The sequence below is a fragment of the Pangasianodon hypophthalmus genome, chromosome 24, assembly GCF_027358585.1.
Source record: "Pangasianodon hypophthalmus isolate fPanHyp1 chromosome 24, fPanHyp1.pri, whole genome shotgun sequence".
NCBI lineage: Eukaryota > Metazoa > Chordata > Actinopteri > Siluriformes > Pangasiidae > Pangasianodon > Pangasianodon hypophthalmus.
This window is the reverse complement of record NC_069733.1, coordinates 13,465,046-13,487,645: the sequence shown is the minus strand read 5'-3', so window position 1 is coordinate 13,487,645 and position 22,600 is coordinate 13,465,046. Positions and strand designations below refer to the sequence as shown.

The 22,600-nt window shown below is 36.8% G+C and overlaps 1 protein-coding gene across 4 annotated transcripts; it reads left to right on the top strand.

Annotated features, from left to right (window-relative positions):
* Nucleotides 1-1,204: 1,204 nt before the first annotated feature.
* On the top strand, nt 1,205-15,285 carry dnajb5 (DnaJ heat shock protein family (Hsp40) member B5). 4 transcript variants are annotated; one of them, XM_034298898.2, is made up of 4 exons: nt 1,205-1,324; nt 3,069-3,320; nt 5,946-6,583; nt 13,072-15,285. In XM_034298898.2, exons 2-4 carry the CDS (start codon nt 3,110-3,112, stop codon nt 13,303-13,305), a joined length of 1,083 nt encoding a protein of 360 aa, XP_034154789.1. In that variant the 5' UTR covers nt 1,205-1,324; nt 3,069-3,109; the 3' UTR covers nt 13,306-15,285. The 4 variants fall into 4 exon arrangements, with proteins under 4 accessions (XP_034154789.1, XP_034154790.1, XP_053085142.1 ...); XM_034298899.2 differs by having other exon boundaries at nt 1,216-1,324; nt 3,072-3,320; XM_053229167.1 differs by lacking the exon at nt 1,205-1,324 and adding an exon at nt 1,338-2,205 and having other exon boundaries at nt 3,072-3,320.
* The last annotated feature ends 7,315 nt before the right edge of the window (nt 15,286-22,600 follow it).

The window sequence follows — 22,600 nt, the reverse complement described above, 5'->3', positions numbered from 1 at the left end:
TATTGTCATTCATTGCCTGCTGCCAGTTCAGACATTTAAACCACATCACATACAAGATTGAATGAATCTCTAACTGATATTTAAACCTAAATGTTAATGTAATGAAGTAGTGAAAGCTTAATATTCCAGGCATGCTTAGTAAAGACCAGAAATGGTTCTCAAAATGGGGTCAGTAACGCATAGCCAGAGGGACTGTGTTTTGTTACAGTGGTCACAAAATCACAACCCACATAAATATATACTAATGCTGGGAATATTTGGGTACACTGTTGGACCAGTCACTTGAGTTGAATAGATTTAATCAAAATCTCAATAACCAAGCAACTCTTAAGTAGTATTATGGATTATAATTGATTATTATTGAAAAAAACAACAACTGGTGTGTAAACTGATGTGTCAAGAGACTAGCAAGATGATTTCACCGTAACTCTGATACTTATAATAATAATTCTTCACTACTTCATCATCATTTGTGAATTAACAGCAGGCTTACCCCAGATTCTGAACAAAGTTGGTCACATCATTTGGAGGCCACTAAATTGAATCACATCGTGATGTATCCTATTGTAGCAGATTCAGTGGTATCATCAAATTTCCATATCGTATCGTGTCTTGTGGAAGCCTGAGGTTTACACACCTGATATGTTCTGTCAGTGGAAAGTTCAGGAATAGAAAACTTTGTGGCTGTAATGAATAAGCAAATTATTATTGTACACATTGAAACAATGAGTCTAATATCTTAGTTGGATTAAGTTCAGATGTGGGCCATGGAATTTATTTTATACTTAAAAGGGCTTCAGCTGGCTGCAAAAAGTTTGAGACTAGAGAAACTATCTTTGTGCTCTCATCCATGCTTCTTCTTCTTCTTCTCTCTCTCTCTCTCTCTCTTTCTCTCTCTCTCTGCAGAGATCTCTATGACGTGCAAGATATAACCCAACCAAATTTGTCTTTATTTCCTTCTCTCCACAGGATTTCCTTGCACTAGCTTCAGTGGCTGGAACACCCAGGAAGCAGGAAGCTGGTTTGTCATTTTTCACTCAGGTTTTTGTCTTGATCTCTAGAAAACCAGGCAGTCAATGATGTGCACCATAACACAGACTTCATTTCATGTATTTTTTAATATTTGCGGATGATGCATGAGATGAGATGAGATGAGATGAGATGCTTCTCTTCTAATCAACACATGGGAAATGTGATGCTGTGCTGTGGAGGCGGCTCAAAGGGAATCACTGTAGCGCCCTGTGCCGGTGGGCGTGGCTAAGCCAATGGAGTTCCGTTTCAGCCAAGCGGCAGGCGCCAGTCAGCAGAGCGATACTCGGACACGGTAAGGGTAGCGCTTGTCTTTTTCAGGTTTTAACACTATTAACATGAGAAATCAGTGCTTTTGGATCAGTGTGGGTTTGTGTGGGACCTTTGTGAGATGTAGGGCTAAGCTTCGTGACTACAGCAGCGTCAGGGATGTCGAGGGTGAGATTTAAGCTCACATAGGCGACTTCTTCTTCTTTATTTAGAATTACAGTTCTCAATTACAGGCGAATAGAACAGAAAGGATGTTTATGTTTATGGTCACGTGGTCACCCTCTGAAACATGGTGTGCTTCCAGTCAGAATGAATGAACACATTATGGGTATTGAGCTTTTTTTTTTTTTTCCTGGAGATTGTGGCTATTAATGTAACTGCTCAGAGAAATAGATGGCATGGTGCTCTCTGGAATATAGTATGAAGTCTGTTCTAATTGTATTTCAAGGCAAAGATCACTGTATATAGGCTACATCATAAATGATTAATATCACTGTCATATTTTAGCAGATTAATTCAGGCCCCAGTACTATTTCCAGAGGTGCTTATAGTCAGTCATTAAAATCAAACGCGTGAAATCTTTTTTCTTCTCCTTTAATTCGCTATTTATATTTGCTTTGCCTGCTGTCAGTCTCTAGTGCTGCCTTTTTAAGCTACAAGGATGAGGACACTCGTCCAATTATTTTCCAATTACTGAGGAATACCGGGAGACCACGAGACTCTTATGCCATAGTGACGTCAGCAACTTTGATCCGTCACCGACCGATTTCCCTCTTCATCACCGTCCGTGTCGCCACATGACGTCATACCGCATATGAGGAGGTTACAGTCAGAGCTGGGAGAGAACTATATCCTGCTAACACTGGCAGAGTTTGTCACGATTTGCTTAAGACCCCTGATTTGCTTGTGAGATTCACCAATCAGAATGCAATTCACTGCTAGTTTCAGATTAGATTGAGGCATGCACAGATCCCAAAAAACTGATATCAAGGCTCGGAGTAGTGGATGATACTTGGTACTGATCTGATCCTGACATCTTTACAGTAACCAAGCTGACTTTCTGCATGGTTTTGTTGCCAAGTTATGCAAAACATAAGAGGAGTGATGACAGCAGGCTTTAAGCCAATTTGTTTCCAGAGTTCTGTGTTAGATGTGTGTCAGTCAGCACCTCAGACATGCAGCTTAAATTATGTCAGTGGATCAGTGAATATGTCAAATCCAATCTGCCTGCCACCATTCCACCATTTCAAGCTAGTATCAGACTTGGTATTGGATCGATGCATTCTTAATTAGACTGACAGCTTAGAAACTCAGAAACATTGGCTGCCTGACAACACTATTTCAGCATCATGGATTAACATTTAATAAGGCTGAGCCCCGATTTTAGGTAACCTGTCCTAAAAACTTCTCAAATTTGACAGAATATTGATATAAAAGACCCTTACCTGTGACTTTAAAGCTGCAAAATCATTGATCAGAGTAAAAATTCAAAATGACCATGATTGTTGTTCAAGGTAGGTGTAATCTGTTAAGTGACTAATTTCATAATCTACAATCATTGATGCTCTGTTGAACCCAAACTTTGTCCAACTTGTGATCTTCTAAAATAAAAAAAATGCTTTCTTATTTATTTCTTATTTAATGGTGCTGGTGGGAATCCTGTGATGCATATTGCTTCATATATTGCTTTTTTTTTTTTTTTTGACAGTCATTTATATTCAGTACAGCATTTGGTTTAAGGCTAACCTGTCCTTCCCATTGCTTCCCAGTAGGAAAGGCTGGTTCTTGAAGGACATTATCACTCTAAGCCATGGGAAAGGATTACTACAAGATCCTGGGCATTCAGTCTGGTGCCAATGAGGAGGAGATCAAAAAGGCCTACAGGAGGATGGCCCTCAAGTTCCATCCAGATAAAAACAAGGATCCTAATGCAGAAGAAAAATTCAAAGAAATAGCAGAGGCATATGAAGTCCTGAGTGACCCAAAGAAGAAGGCTATTTATGACCAGTATGGAGAGGATGGTAAGTGGCACAAGATTTGTAAAAAAGGTTTATGTGGGTTTGAAAGACATTTATCATCCTGGTTTTTTGGAGGTCTAAGCAGCAGTAATAATATTATATATCTTTTTTTTTTTTTTTTTTTTTTTTAAATGTTATACATATTATTTTAAAGCATTTGAGGCCTGCATATAAAGGCAAGAGATCTATGATATATACATATATGCGTATGTCCTGTGGCCTACAATGCTGTGTCTTTCCCTGGTTGTATACATACTAGGCCTCCTGCCAGAATGACTCATCTATTTTTAGAGAGCTATATATTCTTGCTTTTCAGATGTGTACTGTGAGTTTTAGATCTGGTAGGCATACAATGATGTTTGTTCTACTGGATCCTATATGGTATATACTATTACATCAAGCTGTGAGAAATTTGCAGACTGTTCCTTTTTTTGTTGTTGTTGTTCTTGTATAGTCTTCAAAGTTTCCCAGACATTCCTCAGGCATTGAGTATTTAGTATGTAGCGGCAGATAACATCCCACAGTTTGATATTACATAGCTCTCTGGGGACCCAGCATTAGATTTGAGACTCTTCAGCTCTGCATATCATTGCAACTGAAGGGACATTAAATGAGACACTGTGCTAAATGCAACCACCCATAAACAGCAACCTGAAATACAATTTAATTAGATTAATTTCTAAACAGATATAGATGTTTCAATGCTTTGTTTGTCTCTTCTTTTTTTTATTTGGCCTGAGGAGTCTGTTCCAAGGTAATGTCAAGGAGGATGCATATCCACTAACTGAATTAAATGTTTTTAATTTAAGAAAAATAAAAGAAAAGCTCAAGAGTTACAGAGGATGGAAAAAAAAGAAAGCTCAAGAGTTACAGAGGATGGAAGTTAGAGGATATTAACTGTGTGGACCTTACAGAAGCTATATTATTTGTAATACAAACATGTAATGCCATCTATAAAGGTGAAAGGACATAACACTGCTCAGACCAGGGGGAGCTTCCATGCTAACGTGATGTAGTTGTATTCTGTTTCCTCTGATTCAGGTTACATTTTGACATGTAAGTGCACAATGACCACTTTATGCTCACTAAAGGATAAGAATAGAAGTAAGGTAGGCTGTTTATGACAGATAATGTCTGTGTACTGTACCCATCTGTCCAAATGTGTGTTGTCTTTTCTCAGTATCCAAAATAGAAAGAGAGTGACACACACTCTTGGCAGGCTCCTTGCTGGAGAAGTATGAGCAGTTGCAACCAAATCAAATTTAGTTGCAGAGTTAACTGACATTTGCTAATTGGTGCTCTGAAATAGCTTGTCTACAAAATTATCATCTATAAGATGTGCATATACCCCGCTTTACAGAGCACAAGTATGTTATATAGCCAAAAATATATTTGTGTTAAGAAAAAAAGCCAAGTGAGTATTTTTTTGTCTTGTAAAATTTCTAAACCTATAAACACATGGACAAAATTTTAACTCTATGCCTCAAATCACTGTTCATACTGAGAAATTCAACAACATGGGGTGTGTTATTAATACTCAGATGATGTAGAACTCCTGAAAAATGAAGTGTGGAAAGATTGACATTTTTGCACTCAGTGGTTACAGTGGTCTATGCAGCAGTAGGTGAGAAACCATCAGAGGCTGCTGCAGACTGAATTTTTCTTAAGGGCTGACACATTATTTGAGAACAAAAATATTTGTCTTTTACTCACTATGGCTGATATGAGTTCTCAGAACCAGTATAGGTGTTTTGCAGGATACAGTGGTTTGCCGTATTAGTGAATAACATTGGACCAAAGATTGAACCCTTTGATACCCAGTTAATGAAATGTTACTGGCTCATTGCCTATGCATTCCCTTCAAGGGATGGCAATTTATTTATATATTATAATATATACAGACAAATAATGTACATAAGATATAGACGGGTGACAAATTAAAGGAAAAAAAAAACAAAACAAAAAGTGTCTTACTAAGGTGTCAGTCTATGACGAGCCACCAGAGCAGCTTCAATGCTTCAACCTACATTCTACAAGTCTCTGGAATTGGAGGGATGAACACTACTCTTCCAAAAGATTTTCCATCACTGTTTAACATGTCTCTCAGAAATCTCTTAATTGAGATCTGGTGACTGTGAAGACCATAGCAAATGATTTATATCATTTTTATACTAATCAATGCATTCATTGAGCCCTCATGCCCTGTGGATGGAGTCATCCTAGTAGAGACCACTCCCATTAGGATAGAAATATTTCATCATAAGGGTTAATAAGAATAACTTTGTATTGATTTGCAGTGACCCTTCGTAAAATATGTGATCAAAACGCCCCATAGCATAACAGTGTGTTAAAGAGTGCTTAGAAGACATCTGAAGACATCTGAGGTACTTGACTAGTTTTGAGGAAGACGAACATTCAAATTTTGTTTGTCTCTCTGAAGTGTTAGAATAACTCCTAAGATCCTAAAGAAGATAATCAAACAGCTCATATGCAGAATAGGAGTGAGAAATTGTATTTGGGTAAACAAATCTAAAACCATATTTATATTTCTAGACACAGAGACGCTTTTATTTCCAAACATCTAAACATATTATTATTATTATTATTATTATTATTATATCTTCTCAGGACTCAAAAGTGGAGGAACTGGCTCATCTAGTGGACCAGGGACTACATATCACTACACCTTCCATGGAGATCCACACGCCACATTTGCATCTTTCTTTGGTGGCTCTAACCCCTTTGATATTTTCTTTGGCTCTGGACGTCATTGGAACACCAGCAATGGTGCTGGAGACCATGATATGGACATTGACATGGATGGAGATGATGACCCATTCAGCTCCTTCAGCCACTTTGGCTTCAATGGTCTCAATGGGTTCCATCGTGGGGTAGGTCGAAGACCTCGTAATGAATCTTTGCACAGCAGCAGCAACACCAGGAGGAAGGTACAGGATCCTCCTGTGGTACACGAGCTGCGGGTATCTCTGGAGGAAATCTTCCATGGATGTACTAAACGCATGCGCATTACTCGCCGCCGCCTCAACCCAGATGGAAGAACAATGCGGACAGAAGACAAGATCCTTAATATTGTCATCAAGAGAGGCTGGAAAGAAGGGACCAAGATCACCTTCCCTAAGGAGGGCGATGAGACACCTGAGAACATTCCGGCCGATATTGTGTTTGTGCTCAAAGACAAGGGGCATCCGCACTTCAAGAGGGATGGCTCCAACATCATATACTCTGCCAACGTCAGTCTTAAGGAGGTGAGTACTTTTTTTTCACTTTCTTGCAGACGTATCAAAGGTGACTTTGATGCAGTTCCCTTGAGGTCTTACTTTTTTCAACAGAAAGTGTTTTTGTTTTACAGTAATGAAAAAATGTGTTTTAAGACATTTTCTGAGCCACATTTCAAATAATATTAGTATAGACCAAACAGATAAGTGTAATTGTGCATAGTCAATGAATCAGTGAAAGTCAATGAAGGGATTTTATAAAAGGAGAACATTAGGGGCCTAAACATAACCTTGTTGGGCTTCATAATCACACTTTTTCTGGCTCTGAGGAATTTCCACCAGTAATGGTCTGCCAAGTGAGATCTAAATCATGCAAGACCGTCTATTAAAATATGAGTTGATAGTGCCAAACGCTGTATACAAGTAGATAACTGACCTGATTCTGTAAGAAGATAGTTCCAGAAACATAGAAAACTCATCAGGCTGGTTATTTCTACTTAAAAAAGAACATAGCCTTTGGACTTTCTCCAAAATTGTAGATAAAAAGGTGTGTTGGAGAGGAAAACTTTGAGAGGTCAGAAAGGTAGCTTCTTAAGCAGAGGCTTAACAACAACTAGTTCAAGAAACTTGCACAGGCAGCCAAGCTCACTGACCATTTTAGTAAAGTGTTTGTGAAGGCTCCATAACCACTGATAATCATAACTTATACTGCTAGCAAGTTATAAATTTGACTTGAGTAGTACTCAAGTAGTTGGTCTAGAGTAGAGTACTAAGGGTTTAAGTATTAAGTATTAAGTGCTTGTTATACCAAACAGGACCGAAGTCATTAAAATGTTACTGGATTATGACACCTCTTGTCTGATTATCATTAGAAGACTTAGGAGCACAGCTACTTCTAGCAGCCTTCTGCTCTCTATTTTTGTATTGAAATAGTCTAAAAACCTTTGCTACCAGGTATCTTCTGTTGTTCTGATCCAGCACACTGGATGTTTTTGCTAGGACCAAGTTTAATTTAGACCAGATGTGTGTGAAAACTGGACAAAAACTGCAATATTTCACCAGATCTTTGACCATTCATAATGAGCCAACTGTTCATATTGCTAACAGTCCTATTTAAGGTGGTAAGGATCTGCAAACAAGATGGCATGAGTAAGTTAGTGAAGACCAAAAAAGGTGTTGAGCAGCACCCTGTCACCCAAAACAGACTGGTTTCTTTCCCATAATATATTATGTATCTGGGATGTTCATCTGTAAACACATACGCTGATACTTTTAGTACTACACTGTCTAGCTAAGATAATGCTCCTTTCAGTCCATTGTATGTTATCAAGTGTATTTTCAATACATAGAATTTGGGTATATGCGGTGAAAATAGTGCAGAGAAGGTTTCGCATGTTGATGATAAATTTATTCAATCCATACAAATTTTTGCCATACTCTCTGAGTGTGATATTGGCTTTTTTTTAAATTGCATGCTCGCTTTAATATTTTATTTGACAGACTCAAATGTGGATTACAAGACACACACTCTGAAATGTATTCATCCTCCAAATGCATCATCTTATATTTGCTCCAACCTTTTACAGTTAAAGGAGCTTGTGAGTGTCTTCAAAACATAACTCATTCGATGGGATTTACACTGTAGTGTGAAAAGAAATCTGTATTTAAACTTTGATTTACACGTGTCTGATAGGATGCAAAACATATACTAATTACCCAATTTATGAATTATACCACAAAAATCTCGCAAAGAGTGTATTCAAAAAGCATTTCCAACATTCCTTAGGCTCCTGTGCATTCAGATACAATGAGCTTGGTTGTTTGATCAGTTGGCTTCTGTGACTTGTTGAGGCCCAGACGTAGATTAGACAGATTTACTGTGGTCTTATTACTGGCGACTGTCTCCTCATTTTTCTCCTCTTATAGGATGAAATGGAAGGCTTAGCTCACAGCATGCCAGTTGTGTCCAGATTAAGTATTGACCTTGTTAACCTCACTAAATTTATGTAGAGTGTGGAGACTAAGGACATCCTAGACATAGTTTTAACCAAACAGGACAGTGCATGTGAAATAGTATTTTCACAAACAATCACCATTTAGTGAAGTTCAAGCTCTCCCCTATGAACACATTAGAAGTTTTTTCCTCAATAATTTGATTTCAGGAACAAGCACAGATAATCTATTCCTGTCCTGTGCTGTGGTGCCTCAGATAAAACTTGATGTATGAGGGCTTGAAAGCTCCATGCTTTAGAATGGTGCTAAATGGAGTCAGCTTTTCTGCCTGGTCAGGACCCTTACTTAGTTTATCCTCTCCCACTAAAGTGTGAGCACAGAAGAATGTCATGTTGCAGTGTCATGCGCCACAGCACACTGTCCTCGCTCTGAGAAGGTCTAGCCAGCAAACCAAGCGGATATAATTGTCATGCAAGTGTGTAACAGTCGTGCATTGTGTATTTTTGGCAGCTGGTTTAATTGTAAGGGCTACTTTGAAAGAAAAAATTCAGGGTAAGATATTTGTGAGCAAAGGTACCAGGTAGACACGAATAGGGTTTCTGGATAGTTATATATTGTTAGCTTGCTGAAGAGGTTCTGCTTGGAACGTTCGTTGAAAGGAAACACTCTGCCTTTGGGTTTTACATAGAAGCTTTGATATTCCCTGTAGTGTGACTCAGTGAAGCTTTTTTAGTGCATTGAAGACATGCCTTCAGACTGTTTAACTCTTAACTAACTCCTAATTAATCATCAAATCTTGGTGAAAAATAATAAGAAAATGGGTAATACATTCTTACTAAAAATAGGTGGTCTAACTCATCACTAACACTTTCAGCCTCTCACTTAATTATTTCAAAATAGCTTTAATGGAATCTTGAGTCACCACAGAGTGTTTCAGAGCATCACCATAATCACTTGTAATGCTAAAAGAAGTGGGTGTTTTTCCTCACCTGGCTGTCTGAAAGCTTTATCATTTCAGCAGTCAAGGGAAATACAATTATGTCTCCACTTCACTCATGACAGCAGGGTTCCTGTGCCAGCAAATTCAAACTCATTTCAAGGAAATGTCTCAAGGGCCTGCAAGCCTATAAGAACATAGCCTACTTTTCTCAAAATAGACCAGACTGCATTTAGTTTAGTAGCATGTCTTGAGCAGTTCAATTGTCCATTACTTCATAGCCGGGGTGCCATGAAAACATGTTTTCATTTTCTGGATCCTCTAATCTGGGACAGCGTTTAATATCTTTTCTGGAGGATGGCATTAGATATGCCTCTGCTCCTCATCGTACTCATTAGAGGCCCACATTGAAACTTGATGAGAAGTTAACATAGCTCTAATATCACAGAGGCAATAAATTGGTCTGCCATCTGTCTCATGGTGTCTCATGGGAATGCCAACTTGCCCGTAAATCTTAGTCAGCCAGTTTATGATAATCACATTTGCAGATAAAGAGGCGAGTTTACCCCTCAGAGTCCCAGCTAATTATTCAGCTTATCATTCAGTAGCTACTGTGAATTATTCAGTAAATATAGTGAAACTTATAAGAGTGTTAAATGGAGTTAGGAGAGTACTCGACAGATCGCATGGTTTTAGGGGTTAAAATCTTTCCAGAAATTTGGTCTACATTTAAGGAGCGTATTGAGTGTACTCAAGAGCTTTGTTTTGAGTAAACTTCAGAGCCTCCTTGGTAACTTGGCACGAATGACCATGTATCACCAAGATAAGTTTAGGCCGAATGTGATCCTTAGTGAACACAGATGAAGACTCATATCATATTAAAGATTGCTTAGTCTTAATTAAACTGTATTTATGTTGATTTGTTTTAGGGAGCTATCCCATAGTTGCTATTTGGCCCTTTATGTCAAAACTTACCTCCTCAGCCATTGTTCCACATTAGGACAGTCATGAAAATGCAAGGCATGCTGGCAAGGCCAAATGTTTGTGTGAGCTTCAGCCATGGCCTGTTTAACACGAATTCCCCTTTGCTGCTGCCCTGAAAGAAAGCGCTGATGTCATTGCTAACACATCTCCTTATCTCTTGGGACAGCTGCTCCGTAGTTCATTCAGGCTGTGTTGCTCCTCTATAATCTGAAATGAGTAATATTTATAGAAAGCCCATTCCTGAAAAGCTGAATTTAAGTTTCCGAATGTACCCTTAAGAACCTGCAACAGAAAGGTAATGGAGAGGTCTGAGGTTTGACAAAATGTGCTGGGTCTTGGATTTAAACTGTGAAAATCTAAGAACAAGCCCTTTAATTTGAGTTCATTTTGTATATGCCAAACAAAGATTAGTGGAAATGGCTGGTTCCCAACTCTAGAAGATTCTTTGTAGTCATGGAAGGATTTGACCTCTCTGACAAACCTGCCAAGTATTTACAACCTCAACTGATTCTTCAGTTGCTCCATTAGGACTGCAAAATGAGAACAGCAGCTAAAATTAACTTTGCACCACTGACCCCCCTCTACTATAGCATCCGGCACACTCACTCAGATACCAGACTGTCACTAATTCACATTTACGCAACCCTCGAATGTTTCAAAGATTAAAACAATACATTCTTTACAGATGAGTCACCATAAAGCATGGTCTCTGAATTCTGGCCTTTTTTGTTGGTTCAGAACGTGCTTTTTATGAGCCTGCTTTCACAGACTTGGGGACAAATTTTGTGGACATAAATGGTTGAGGACAGATGAGGACAAAGCAATTGAAGAAGTTCATAAATCAGTTCCAGGCATCAAATGAACATGTGTTCATTACCAGTGACAGCTGGTCGTGATATTATATGGGAGCCTAATATCTATCAGTAGCTTGAGAATGAAACTATTAGGGGGTAAGTGATGCATTATATCACAAGGTCTCATTGATGGCATTATGTGGGACAAACTATTACACACACTTAAAGGCAGGTAGGCAGCTGCATTAGTGATTTCTAATTTATTGTTTCTAATCCATATTGCCCTGCTGCTGTGATTCCAAACATGGCAAACTGAAAAGTTGTAACCCTTTAATTCAAATCAAAAAACACTAAATTTACGGTTCTGTTGCCTGTCGTCCTTTCTTGTCATTTTTAACTTTGATTAGACGACTACTTTCAGTTTCTCCTCCAAAGGCATTTTGGGGAAAATAAAAGTAAATAATCCACCTCATCTACCTTCATTACACCCATGACTGTATTTCACATGCTCCTTCTCAGACATATGGACGAATTTTCCTGATTATGTATCAGCATCATAAGTATCATATAATCCATCAAGTATAATCAAATACTTATAAATGATGAGAGATTTAGTACATGTAGTACATTAGTACATTTAGTATATTTTACTCATGAAGAGAGTGACTTTATGTATATGATTTTACAAGAATATCTCTGTGTGAAGAATACTTGTGTATGTGATTCATGAAACCTAAAACAAACTGGTGTGACCTTGCAGGTGGACTGTGCTTTTGGGAAAAACAATAAGCACACAGTTCTCATTCATAAACTGTATCTTTTTCAGTCCAGATGGGAGGGTGTTTTTCACTTTACCAGATGACTGAAGTGCATTGGTGAAGTTGTGATGAAGGTTAACTTTTTAAAAAAAAATAAATTGACTGAACTCTCACCACAGTTAAAACTAAGATAAAGGGACAGTGAAATAATTGTGGTGAAAAGGAGGTGTGTGATTAAAAGAAAAAAGAAAACTCCATCTCATGAGATCATTGTTTTAGAAATGTACAAAAGCATGAGCCACGACTATGTAAATCAGATGATCATCTCGGCTTTGTTGGTTGATTCAATAATGTCTGATTTTTGGCATCTGAAACCCTTTGACTTTTGAAAGTTATTTTTTTTATTCTGAACTGAAGAGTTTTGCCACGATAGTCACTACTGATGATGTGTTAGGAATGTGCCAGGGAAGCAGGCTGGAAAAATAAAATATCAGTTCAAATGGAGAGCAAATCTAGGCTGCATAAATCTTCAGTTTGGGCTAGAAAGAAATCAGCCCCACCCTCGCTTCGTCATACCGTTCTGTGCATTTTTCTTATGAAGATTTGTGGTGCTGTTGTGCAAACTCAAAGTGCCTCAAAGTGCCTAAAAACTCTCTTGTAGCAGAAAACTTTCTGACTGTCACAAAATGCTGACACTGCAGACTCCTTCCATAAATACCAATTCAGTGTCTCTTCCCTGAAAGGGTCACCATATCAATGATAATGTTTTTCTTTGTTAGATAACATGTATTTGTGTGTAATCTGATTATTATTATGCTTAGAGCAGGTTAATCTGTCGAGGTCTGCCATACAAGGTCCTGTGAATGAGTTATTATGAAGTTGGTAAGAATGGGAGCATTAAAATAAACCTTCTAACCAATCAAAATACAGAATTCAACAATGTGGTGGTATAAAAAAAAGACAGTACATACATAGTTATTTTTACTGTAAGTAGGAATGTATATTATGGTGGTTTTAAAATTATTGGGATCATTTTTTGCTAATGTTATAACATTTGTCTAACAAGATTCCCTCTAAATTTTCCTTTGCCAGGCCCTGTGTGGTTGCACGGTGAACATTCCTACCCTAGAGAACAAGGTTATTACGCTGCCCTGCAACGACATCATTAAACCAGGAATCATAAAGAGACTTCGGGGTGAGGGTTTGCCTTTACCTAAGAGTCCATCCCAGCGCGGGGACATGATAGTGGAATTCAAGGTGCGCTTTCCGGACAGGATACCTCCTCAGTCCAAAGAAATCATCAAACAGCACTTACCCCAGTCTTAAAGCCATTTAATCGGATTTATCATCATTTCTATTTTAAGATAAACATTACCTTTCACAAACATTAATAACGATCCAGATGAATGGAAAATGTGCAAGAAGGACCGCAAGTCAACTTCATATTTTGTTACCCTTTTTATCATATTTTGCCCTTTTGAGAGCAGGTGGAAAAAATGACTTTCTGAAGAAAAAAAGAAGATTTTCTAAGCAGTTTGCTACCTTGAAGCCTATGGCTTTCATCCATGACCTTTTTCATATTCTACACAATTTTTTCACTCCATTACTTTGAGGCAAAAGGGAAAGAATAAATTCCTACTATATTTAAAGAAAGCTTAATGTGGATGATGGATGCTATGCTTGTTTCGCAGACAGTACTGCTTATTTGTTTTACCTCTTACATGTTTTCCCTTCTTTAGTCTAGTTTAAATTTGAATTTTGGATAAAGCAGAATTTAGGACAACCCTTTAGGTCCTTTAGAGTGATGGGCTGCCTTTAGCACCAGCAAGTTCGATAGAAACCATTTGATACATTTTTACTCTCAGAACCAACCCAGCAGTCTAAAGGTGCTTTGTTCTCTGTGACCAGATTATTAGGTGCTGTCGCTCATTGCAAGTCTTTAATGGTGTGATCACAGAATCTTGAGTGCCTTAATATGGCTCCAACTAGCTAGATTTTAGCGCCAGGTGATGTAATGAAAAGACCAGTGTTTTCACCTCAACCAAGGCCTATTATGGTACTGTATACACCACTGAATAAGCAATTATTATTATGTCATTGCCTGCTCTGGCAGTCCTTTAGAGCCCTGTTTTTATTTGCTCATGTGCTGATTTCATGTACTGTGATTGGTAGATTTTGACTTTGACATTCTGTTGATTGTGTTACACTATTTAAACATTATTTCAGGAGTCCCTTATAAGCATTTATAAAGGCTTTATTACTCTGACCCCATGCCAGACATTTCTTTAAAATACATCCCTGATAGACTTTGTTAGACAATCATAAAGCTTTCATGGTAGGTTAAAGAAAGATTTGAAAGTGAACATTAAGCAGTGTACAGAGTTGAAATTAACTTGTTAAGGATTCATTGTAGCTGTATATAAAAGCTTCCTTGAAACTCACAAGAGCACTTTCAGAAAACTGTGAAGTCAGAAGATGATGTTTAAGGTTAAGGTAAGTTGTAAACATGTATCACATACTGTATGTATACTGTTCAGTGCACACAACTGTGGTTAAAAAAATATTAGTTGCAAATAAGTATATGCACATGATAAAGTGGATGGAGACATTTTTTAAGTTTTAGTATGACTGATGACACTTTACTATTTTAGATGTGCACAATTTATAGCTACAGTTTTCTCTTGTTACAGCAAAGATTTCTATACATTTGTATCCCTCTAAAGGAATTTTTGATGTATTGCCTTTTAGCAATATAGCCAACATTTGAGTGACAGTGTTTTTTTTTTTTCTATGAACAATCAAGCGTGAACCCACATGTCTCTCTTATAGAATCAGAACTTATTCTCAAACAACATGAAACATTTGAAATGTGCCAAGAATTTTGGGCCTGCCAAAGAACGCACAGTTACCACAGAAGGCTCCTGGCATGAGTTTACCTCTTCATGTCTGACACTAGGATTCTTGCTTGATATGTTTTATTTTAGGTCATTTTTACACCTATGTTATTTATGTATTCTTTAATGTAATGATGTTGCATTGAACATTTGGCCGCTGTCTTTATACTCTATTAAAGTAAATCCAGCTTGCTAACTGGGATGGTAAAAGGGCTTAGCAAGTGAAACTCAGTACGAGTGAAACAGTGTGTTAGTGTACTGTGATTTTAAACAGTGTTGAGGCCTTTTGGACTGATGCTTTGGCAGGGCTGAAGCTTGTTCTGAATGTGCTGTTTTTTATTTTTAGTAGTAAGGCTAAACTATGTACCTTTTTGTTGTAAAGGCAAGAAATAAACCACAAATCATGACTTTATGGGCTTTTTTTGTTAATTTTCCCCATGTTTTTTTTGTAACACTTGCTTACATTACAGTAAGTACATAGTATTTTATAGGTAAGTAACTGCAAGTCTGATACATGTTTATCATTAGATTTTAAATACATAGAAATTTCTGTAAAATCTACCAGATGTGTACAGCGAAATTTGGTGCTACAATGCAGTTATTATGTACAGTACTAATGAGTACTAAGGTGCATATTTTTCAAGTACACATATGTACAAGGGTGAGTCAAATGAGAACCTTATGTGCCGCATAAATTGAGAAACAGTACATTAAATTTCGGGCTGCAAAAGTAAAAATGTACTAATGGCCCATTGTTCTCAATAGCCCCTTCTACTGTTACCTTAAACCTGATACAATTTTGTGATCCCTAATTGTAATAAACAATGCAAAATAAAAAAAGGTTTCATTTGACTCACCCTCATGATTACATCAAAATATAAATAATTAATACTGCTCGAAACATTATAAAGTCATTCAGATTTCACCTGAAGGGTAAATCAAAAAATTTATTCAGATATAGAAATATGGAGCGCTGCTGTATACCTTACATTTTTAACATTACTTTTTCATATGTACTTACATTTCCAACATAGAATATATTCATTATTTTCATTATTCTAATACCATTATTATGGTATTAGAAAATACCATTTTTATTTACCAATTAAAGTAATTATTTATTATTACTTGCACTTCAGCTTCAACCCTCCTAACCACCAGGGGCAGTGAAAATAACCTGGATACCTTCTTCCTGAAACTTTCCAGCAAAGTCAAAAAGTGATGTATGACACAGTGTTTGCAATAACTCTCTGACAGCCAACTTTCTCCTTCTTCTTTTCGCCTCATACGCATGCATGCCTGGCTGGCATATTTATACCCAAACACCACAGAATAAACAGCTCACGTGTTGCAAACACCTACATGCTGAGGCCCAGAGCACAATCTGACTCACTTTCTAAACAAATTAGCTAATAAGACATGGCTCAACTGAAACTGATGATTCAGGAGCTGAGATCTCACATCGCAGAGGTTAACGGCCTCCTGATAGTCCAATTACTCGTCATTCCCCCTGTTGCTCATTGGAGAAGCGCAAGGATGTTACACCTACAGAAACCCCTGCATCTCTGTTGGAATTAGATATGTATGACTGAAACTCTACAGAAAATATTGAGCTTTTTTAGAGAAGGAGGAGAAGAAGAATATAATAGAATTTATGCCAAAATTTCACAGACGGTCGTTCGTCAAATCCAGTTAGATGTCAGTCACAGTGTGTGACAAATTCACATAAATGCTTTGTTTCCCTTCATTAGACATAGTGGGATAACTGACAAATTAGCAGTGTCACTGTATTAATTACCTCTTCTATATCTGACACAAAAAATATCTTCTATATCTGTCATAAAAATGTACTGTACACCTTTAAAGTCTGCAACAGACTACAATGAAAGACTGAAACTTCAGTTGTTGAGAGCAAAACAGGAATATTGTCTTAAATTACTAACTGACATTCTTTCTAACTTCATTTTCAGGGTTATATAAAAGCAAATAGATCTTGCAATATTTCTGATAGTGTTTTAAAATAGTCAGAAAATATTTGTAATGATTTAAAATAGAAGTAGCTAGAAAAATGTCATATCGAGTCAAACATCTAGAGGATCACATCTAGATGTTCACATTCATCCCTTCAATCTCTTATTGAATGTCCATTGTTAAAAGCACTATATACATAAATTGCATTGAAATGAACCCATTAAATATTAAACTATGCATATAATAATAAGTTTTATGGCAACCTGTATAATCTTTTAACAATGTATGTTTGCATTCTTAAAGGTCTTATAACATACTTAATGTCATATCTTTCACTAGCAACCTGAGAATCGTGAGATTATATGAATTTCCAAGAGCAAATTTCCCGTGAGTGAAAATAAGTGAGAAAACACACCAGGAAGAACCCGAAGGCGAATTCTGAGCTAAGAAGAATTCCAATAACCTTGACCAATATGGTTGTGGCAGAAAGCCTTGGTTTTGCCTCTGAAGAGGAGACCTCCAGCACAGTTCTGGGTATAGTCCAATTATTCAAGGTTGTTCACTCTATGGCTGTCAACACTCGAGAAAATTCCTACCTTGCAGTGAAAGTGCAGCGTTGGAATCTCCTGGTGAACAGACACCTTATTTAAAACTGGATGACAGTTTGCAGTATTACACCATTATGTGGCTGAGGGCACAGTGTTGCCAGGATTTCAATGCTATATGACATTCGGGACTGCAATTTCACTGAATTATTTGACATGTCTGTTATAGAAGAGTTCACATGTCAGCTTTTAATTAAATCATATTCATTCTAGCTGTTGAAATCTGAATGCACAGCTGCACACTGGTGCACATGCTCTGCTCTACTTGTCTTGGGCATAATCTGTACTAGCTAGGTTAAAGAAGTTCATTAATCAGTATCTTGTGAACATATTAGAGAGCAAAAAGACATGCATGGTGATACTGAACCCTCATTTATGCAAGGTTTGCAAGTGGATATAAAGTGTATAGCAAGGTTTTCTTTGGTTACGTTCAACTGAAACCAGGACCCTGGAGGATCTTTGTGTGGATGCAGTAACCACTTGAATCTGCTTATTTACTCTGGCATATTTTGCTAATTTTTTTATTTATTTATTTATTTTTTACAGTAATTGAGTCTAAAACGTTGTTTAGAGAACATTCAAAATTTAATTCCATTTAACCTAAAACTCAGGTTACATTTTAAGTTCACTACACTCAAATAAATCACTTGTACTTAAAAAACTATTTAACTATTAAACTATTAAACTACAAAACTATTTAAAAGCATTTTGTTTGATTAACTCAAATATTGTCAAGCTAGGACTTAAACGTGTTATTGTTTACTTAAAACTTTTCAGGAAACTGATTACCTCAATTTTATTGAGTAAAATTAACAGCATTTGTACAATCACAAACATGTGGACGTAAATCAAGCAAACTTTCAATATAAGCAGAAATGGGCATTTTATTTTTACAATTCAATAACCATAGGATTCTGATCTTAGTCTTAACTCTTAGAACACAGCATGTTCATGTAATATTAACTGGATTCCATTACCAGACCTGAAAACCATGTACTCTATGCTTATACACCAGTCCAGTGTGTGGTTCAGTCTCATCATGTTGCACTGTGTGTTAAATATTTTCAATTCTATTTTATTTGTATAGCACTTTTCACAGCTTTTTGAGCAAGCCAGAGGTGCCCGTGGCAAGGACAAATCTCCCTGAGATGACATGAGGAAGAAGAAGCCTTGAGAGGAACCAGACTGAAAAGGGAACCCATCTTTTTCTGGGTAAATCATTAGACTACTACAACTAAAAAACTAAAAAATACACTATATGGACAAATGTATATGGAAACATGACCTTTACACCCATATATGGCTCTTCCCCAAACTGTTGCCATAAAGTTTGGAGCACACAACTGTATAGAATGTCTTTGTATGTTGCAGCATTAAGAATTTCCCTTCACTGGAACTAAGAGGCCCAAACCTGTTCCAGCATGACAATGCCCATGTGCACAAAGCGAGCTGCATGAAGACATGGTTTGTGAAGGTTGGAGTGGAAGAACTTGAACAGCCTGCACAAAGCCTCAGCCTTTGTGATGAATTGGAATGCATTATTAAAACATTAAAAGGTTATTAAAAGGTTATTAAAACACCAAAGGGGGACTAAATCTATAATGGGATGTTCAAAAAGTACATATGATGGGTGTGATGGTCAGGTGTCCACATGCTTTTTGGCTATATAATGTATTTCAAGTGTGATAGTTTCATTCCCAACAATGATCAAGAAGCTGAAACCACTCAATCAGTCAAACAGAAAAAGGAATGAATATCCTGCTTTTAAATCCAATAAAAATCAATTATTTATATATTCGTTTGAATTATTAAATGGAATATATTCAGTTACTCATATTATGTGAAATGCATATTAAGTGAAATGAATAGGAAAGGTATGTAGATATGAGAGTGAAGAATAGGAGTCCTGGGAGGTTGAGGGGTTAAATGAGTCAAGACCTATGAAAATATCCTATTTAAAATAAACAATATACGTTCCTCAAGGAAACATTAAATATTAATACCAGTAAACATTAATTAATATTCACTCTTGGTAAAAGCTGATCCTGGTCATACAGCAGGATATTTACAGATGCAGCATGTTATAAATATGATTGGATTGTTAATCTTTTACCTGACATATAAACTTAAACAGTTCTCTCAAATGTTCCAGCAGAGATTTTCCCCTTGTGTGGGATGGATGACTAAGACAGTGAGTTTGCCTGACCACATAAGGCAAGTGGGCCTCTGTAAGCTGCTGTGTCACAGCTCTCTTGTTGTAGTTATGAGAATGACAGTGTGTCTGTGTGTTTGGATGGAGAGCTGTGTGATTGTACATTTACCTCTGTTGTGATATGCAACATTATGTTCTAAATATGGCTGTGTGATCTAGAAGCAAAGAGGCCGTTCACCACACAGTTAAAATGGCTTTAAATAATATATTTTAAGAGTTTAAAATTGATCTTTTGCCGCTTTCAACAACTTAAATAGATTTTTTTGTGCACTTGAAGCAAAACAAATTGATCTTTTTGAATTCATGACTATTTCATTTCATTAACTGCCCAATATTAGTGACCTGATAGGTTGCCGGTGCTTATAAAACCGTGACCTGTTGACTCCAGAATTATTGGCACCCTTCATGAAAATAAGTAAGTTTTATTGTATAAAATAAACAATCCAAATTTTCAATTTAAACAACTTACTCTTCCTTACAAATTACTATCAAAACTTCCTTTTTAAAGAAAACAATATTTTCTCTCATAATGAAATGAAGGTTTTGGTGGTGGTCCCATAACCACATACATTTTCTATTATCATAGCAGTTACTGAATAATATGATTTAGGATGAAAAAAATTAAAAATGCAAACTTTTTTTTGTCTGTGTTAAAAATAAGTGTAACACCTGTAAAACAACAACAACAACATTAACAACAACAACTGTACAACACCCCAAATATTTAAAGTATCACCTACTTTGTGTTAATTTGATACATATCACATAATTTGATATGAATTTAGCTTGATTTCTATAATTGAATTCTATAATATATATATATAAAGCTGACTATTTAAAGTTGGCTGTTTACATTGTCTTTTTATTTAAAGTTGACTTTTTATTTAAAGTTGACTTCTTTATAAAAGTTGTGTTCTTTTAAAAGTTGACTTTTTCTTTAAAGTTGACTATGTTTTTAGGTTAACCATTTATTTTTAGGTGTCTTGCCCATCCTAGGCAGATACAGCATGGATAAATATGGATTTGAGAGAACAGGAGGCTTAGGTGTGTATGTAGTAGCTGTTGTGGCGCTGCTCAGCGCCCCCTGCTGGCGGGTTTCTTTCACATCAGGTACATTTTGTCACTCAATCCGTGAGGAATATTGATGTTTCTTGTCCACCGTGATGCACACAAGTCTGTACAGGGGACTGCATAATCCTTTAAGACAGGGTTAGTGTCTAAAACTACAAACCAAAAACTACACAGGATGGTATAAAACAACACAAAGCAGACTGGATGTAATGTCTAAAGACCTGAGTAGACTTAGGCCTAGCACATGCTCTCCATAAGAACTTCTCATTTAATTATCCTGATCCAGCAAGTCCATAGTATTAAATGAAAAGGAAGTAGACAAAGGTCCATTACAAACTGCCTCTCAGCTTTAAAAATCCATTACATCCATGAAAAATTCATGAAACTGGATACACTGAATTAAAGTGACAAATAATATTGCAGGTAAAGTGATGTTATGTAAGTAATAAAACACAGCAGGGCAAGCTGTTATGGAAAAATAATCAGTGATGGGGTGGTGAGATACATCCTGATGCAAAGTTAGAGTGTTACAAAGTGCTGATACAGGAGACTCCTTCCAACACTAAAATAATCATCTCACAGAAAACTTCACCAATTACACAATTATCCAAAAAAAAAAAAAAAAAAAATCAACATTTACAGATGTTTAAATCTGTTTATGTGGAGCATCTGCCATACAAGGTCCTGTGTAAATTGTCACTATAATATATTAGAACGAGTGCGTTATTAAAAATCCTGTGATTTGTCTTGCATTCAGAACTACTGTCAGAGCTACTGTTACAGAAAATTAATCAACACCCCCTGACCAATCAGAATCAAGAAAGAGTGCTGTTGTAAGATGCAGATAAGTTATATTATATTTTTAACCTTTCCTGGTTGGATGAAAATGGTTGTAGCTTCACGGTTCATTCCTTTCTAGATAACAGCTATGTTTCTGAATCCTTTCAGTCTGGCACTGGGACCACATTTATATGTGTCTGAAATGACAAGGACTCTACTACATCCCTGCCACCACCTTCTCTACAGCATGTATTCATGACGTAAAACTGTGGATGAATATCAGTTTCCTAAAACTCAACACCAGCAAGTTTTTAAATTATTTTTTAAAAGTTATAATTAAATTTAAACCATTCTCTGTAGCGCAAAATAACCTCTGACCCCTCCCATTTTGAGTCTCATATCAGCACGCACCAAAATTGCCTTTTCACCATCTTAGCAATATTGTTCGCCTCCAGTACTTGCTGAGCACAAAAAAAAAGCTGAAACCTTGGTCCAAAATTTTACAACCACTGGATCAGTGTCATTCCCTTTAGACTGGACTTTGAGCTAAAACCTTGCAGTAGCTAAAATATATACATACAATTAAAAATCTAGATAACAAGGTGGACAGCACAAGTAGTGTTCAGTTTAATTCCAAAAAGTGTGTTCACCTGACCAAAATACTACTGACCAGATTGAGGAAAAACAACATTTAACTGGCATGCCATCACTGCAGTTTCATTTATTACGCTAAAACAGAAAGCACTTGCAAATAATTAACAGCAAACCTGCCACATAATTGGAACAGGGTTGCTGGTTTTAGGTCCATCTCCAAATATCCTAGGCATAACCTCTCCCAAATTTAGCCCTCTCCAATTCCTAGTGCCCACAAGTAAACCTATTTTAAGATGTGCACCGAGTGAACTTGTACTGTACATTCATATAAGAACATGGATTATGAAGCATGTGCGAGATCATGCTTTCTACTGCTACAAATTCTCAGTTATCTAACTACAAATTTATTCATTTGTCTATTTAATTTACTCTCTTGGCTGACCCTGTCCATTTTAAACATAATCTATCATGGCATAGTAAAAGGTCATTAATCA

What these genes read in the sequence shown, in the direction of transcription:
- dnajb5 (XM_034298898.2), top strand. Translation starts at nt 3,110, where the DNA reads ATGGGAAAGGATTACTACAAGATCCTGGGCATTCAGTCTGGTGCCAAT. An exon ending in TGACCAGTATGGAGAGGATG is followed by an intron (nt 3,321 to 5,945) that starts GTAAGTGGCACA and finishes ATATCTTCTCAG; the next exon opens with GACTCAAAAGTGGAGGAACT. An exon ending in CCAACGTCAGTCTTAAGGAG is followed by an intron (nt 6,584 to 13,071) that starts GTGAGTACTTTT and finishes TTCCTTTGCCAG; the next exon opens with GCCCTGTGTGGTTGCACGGT.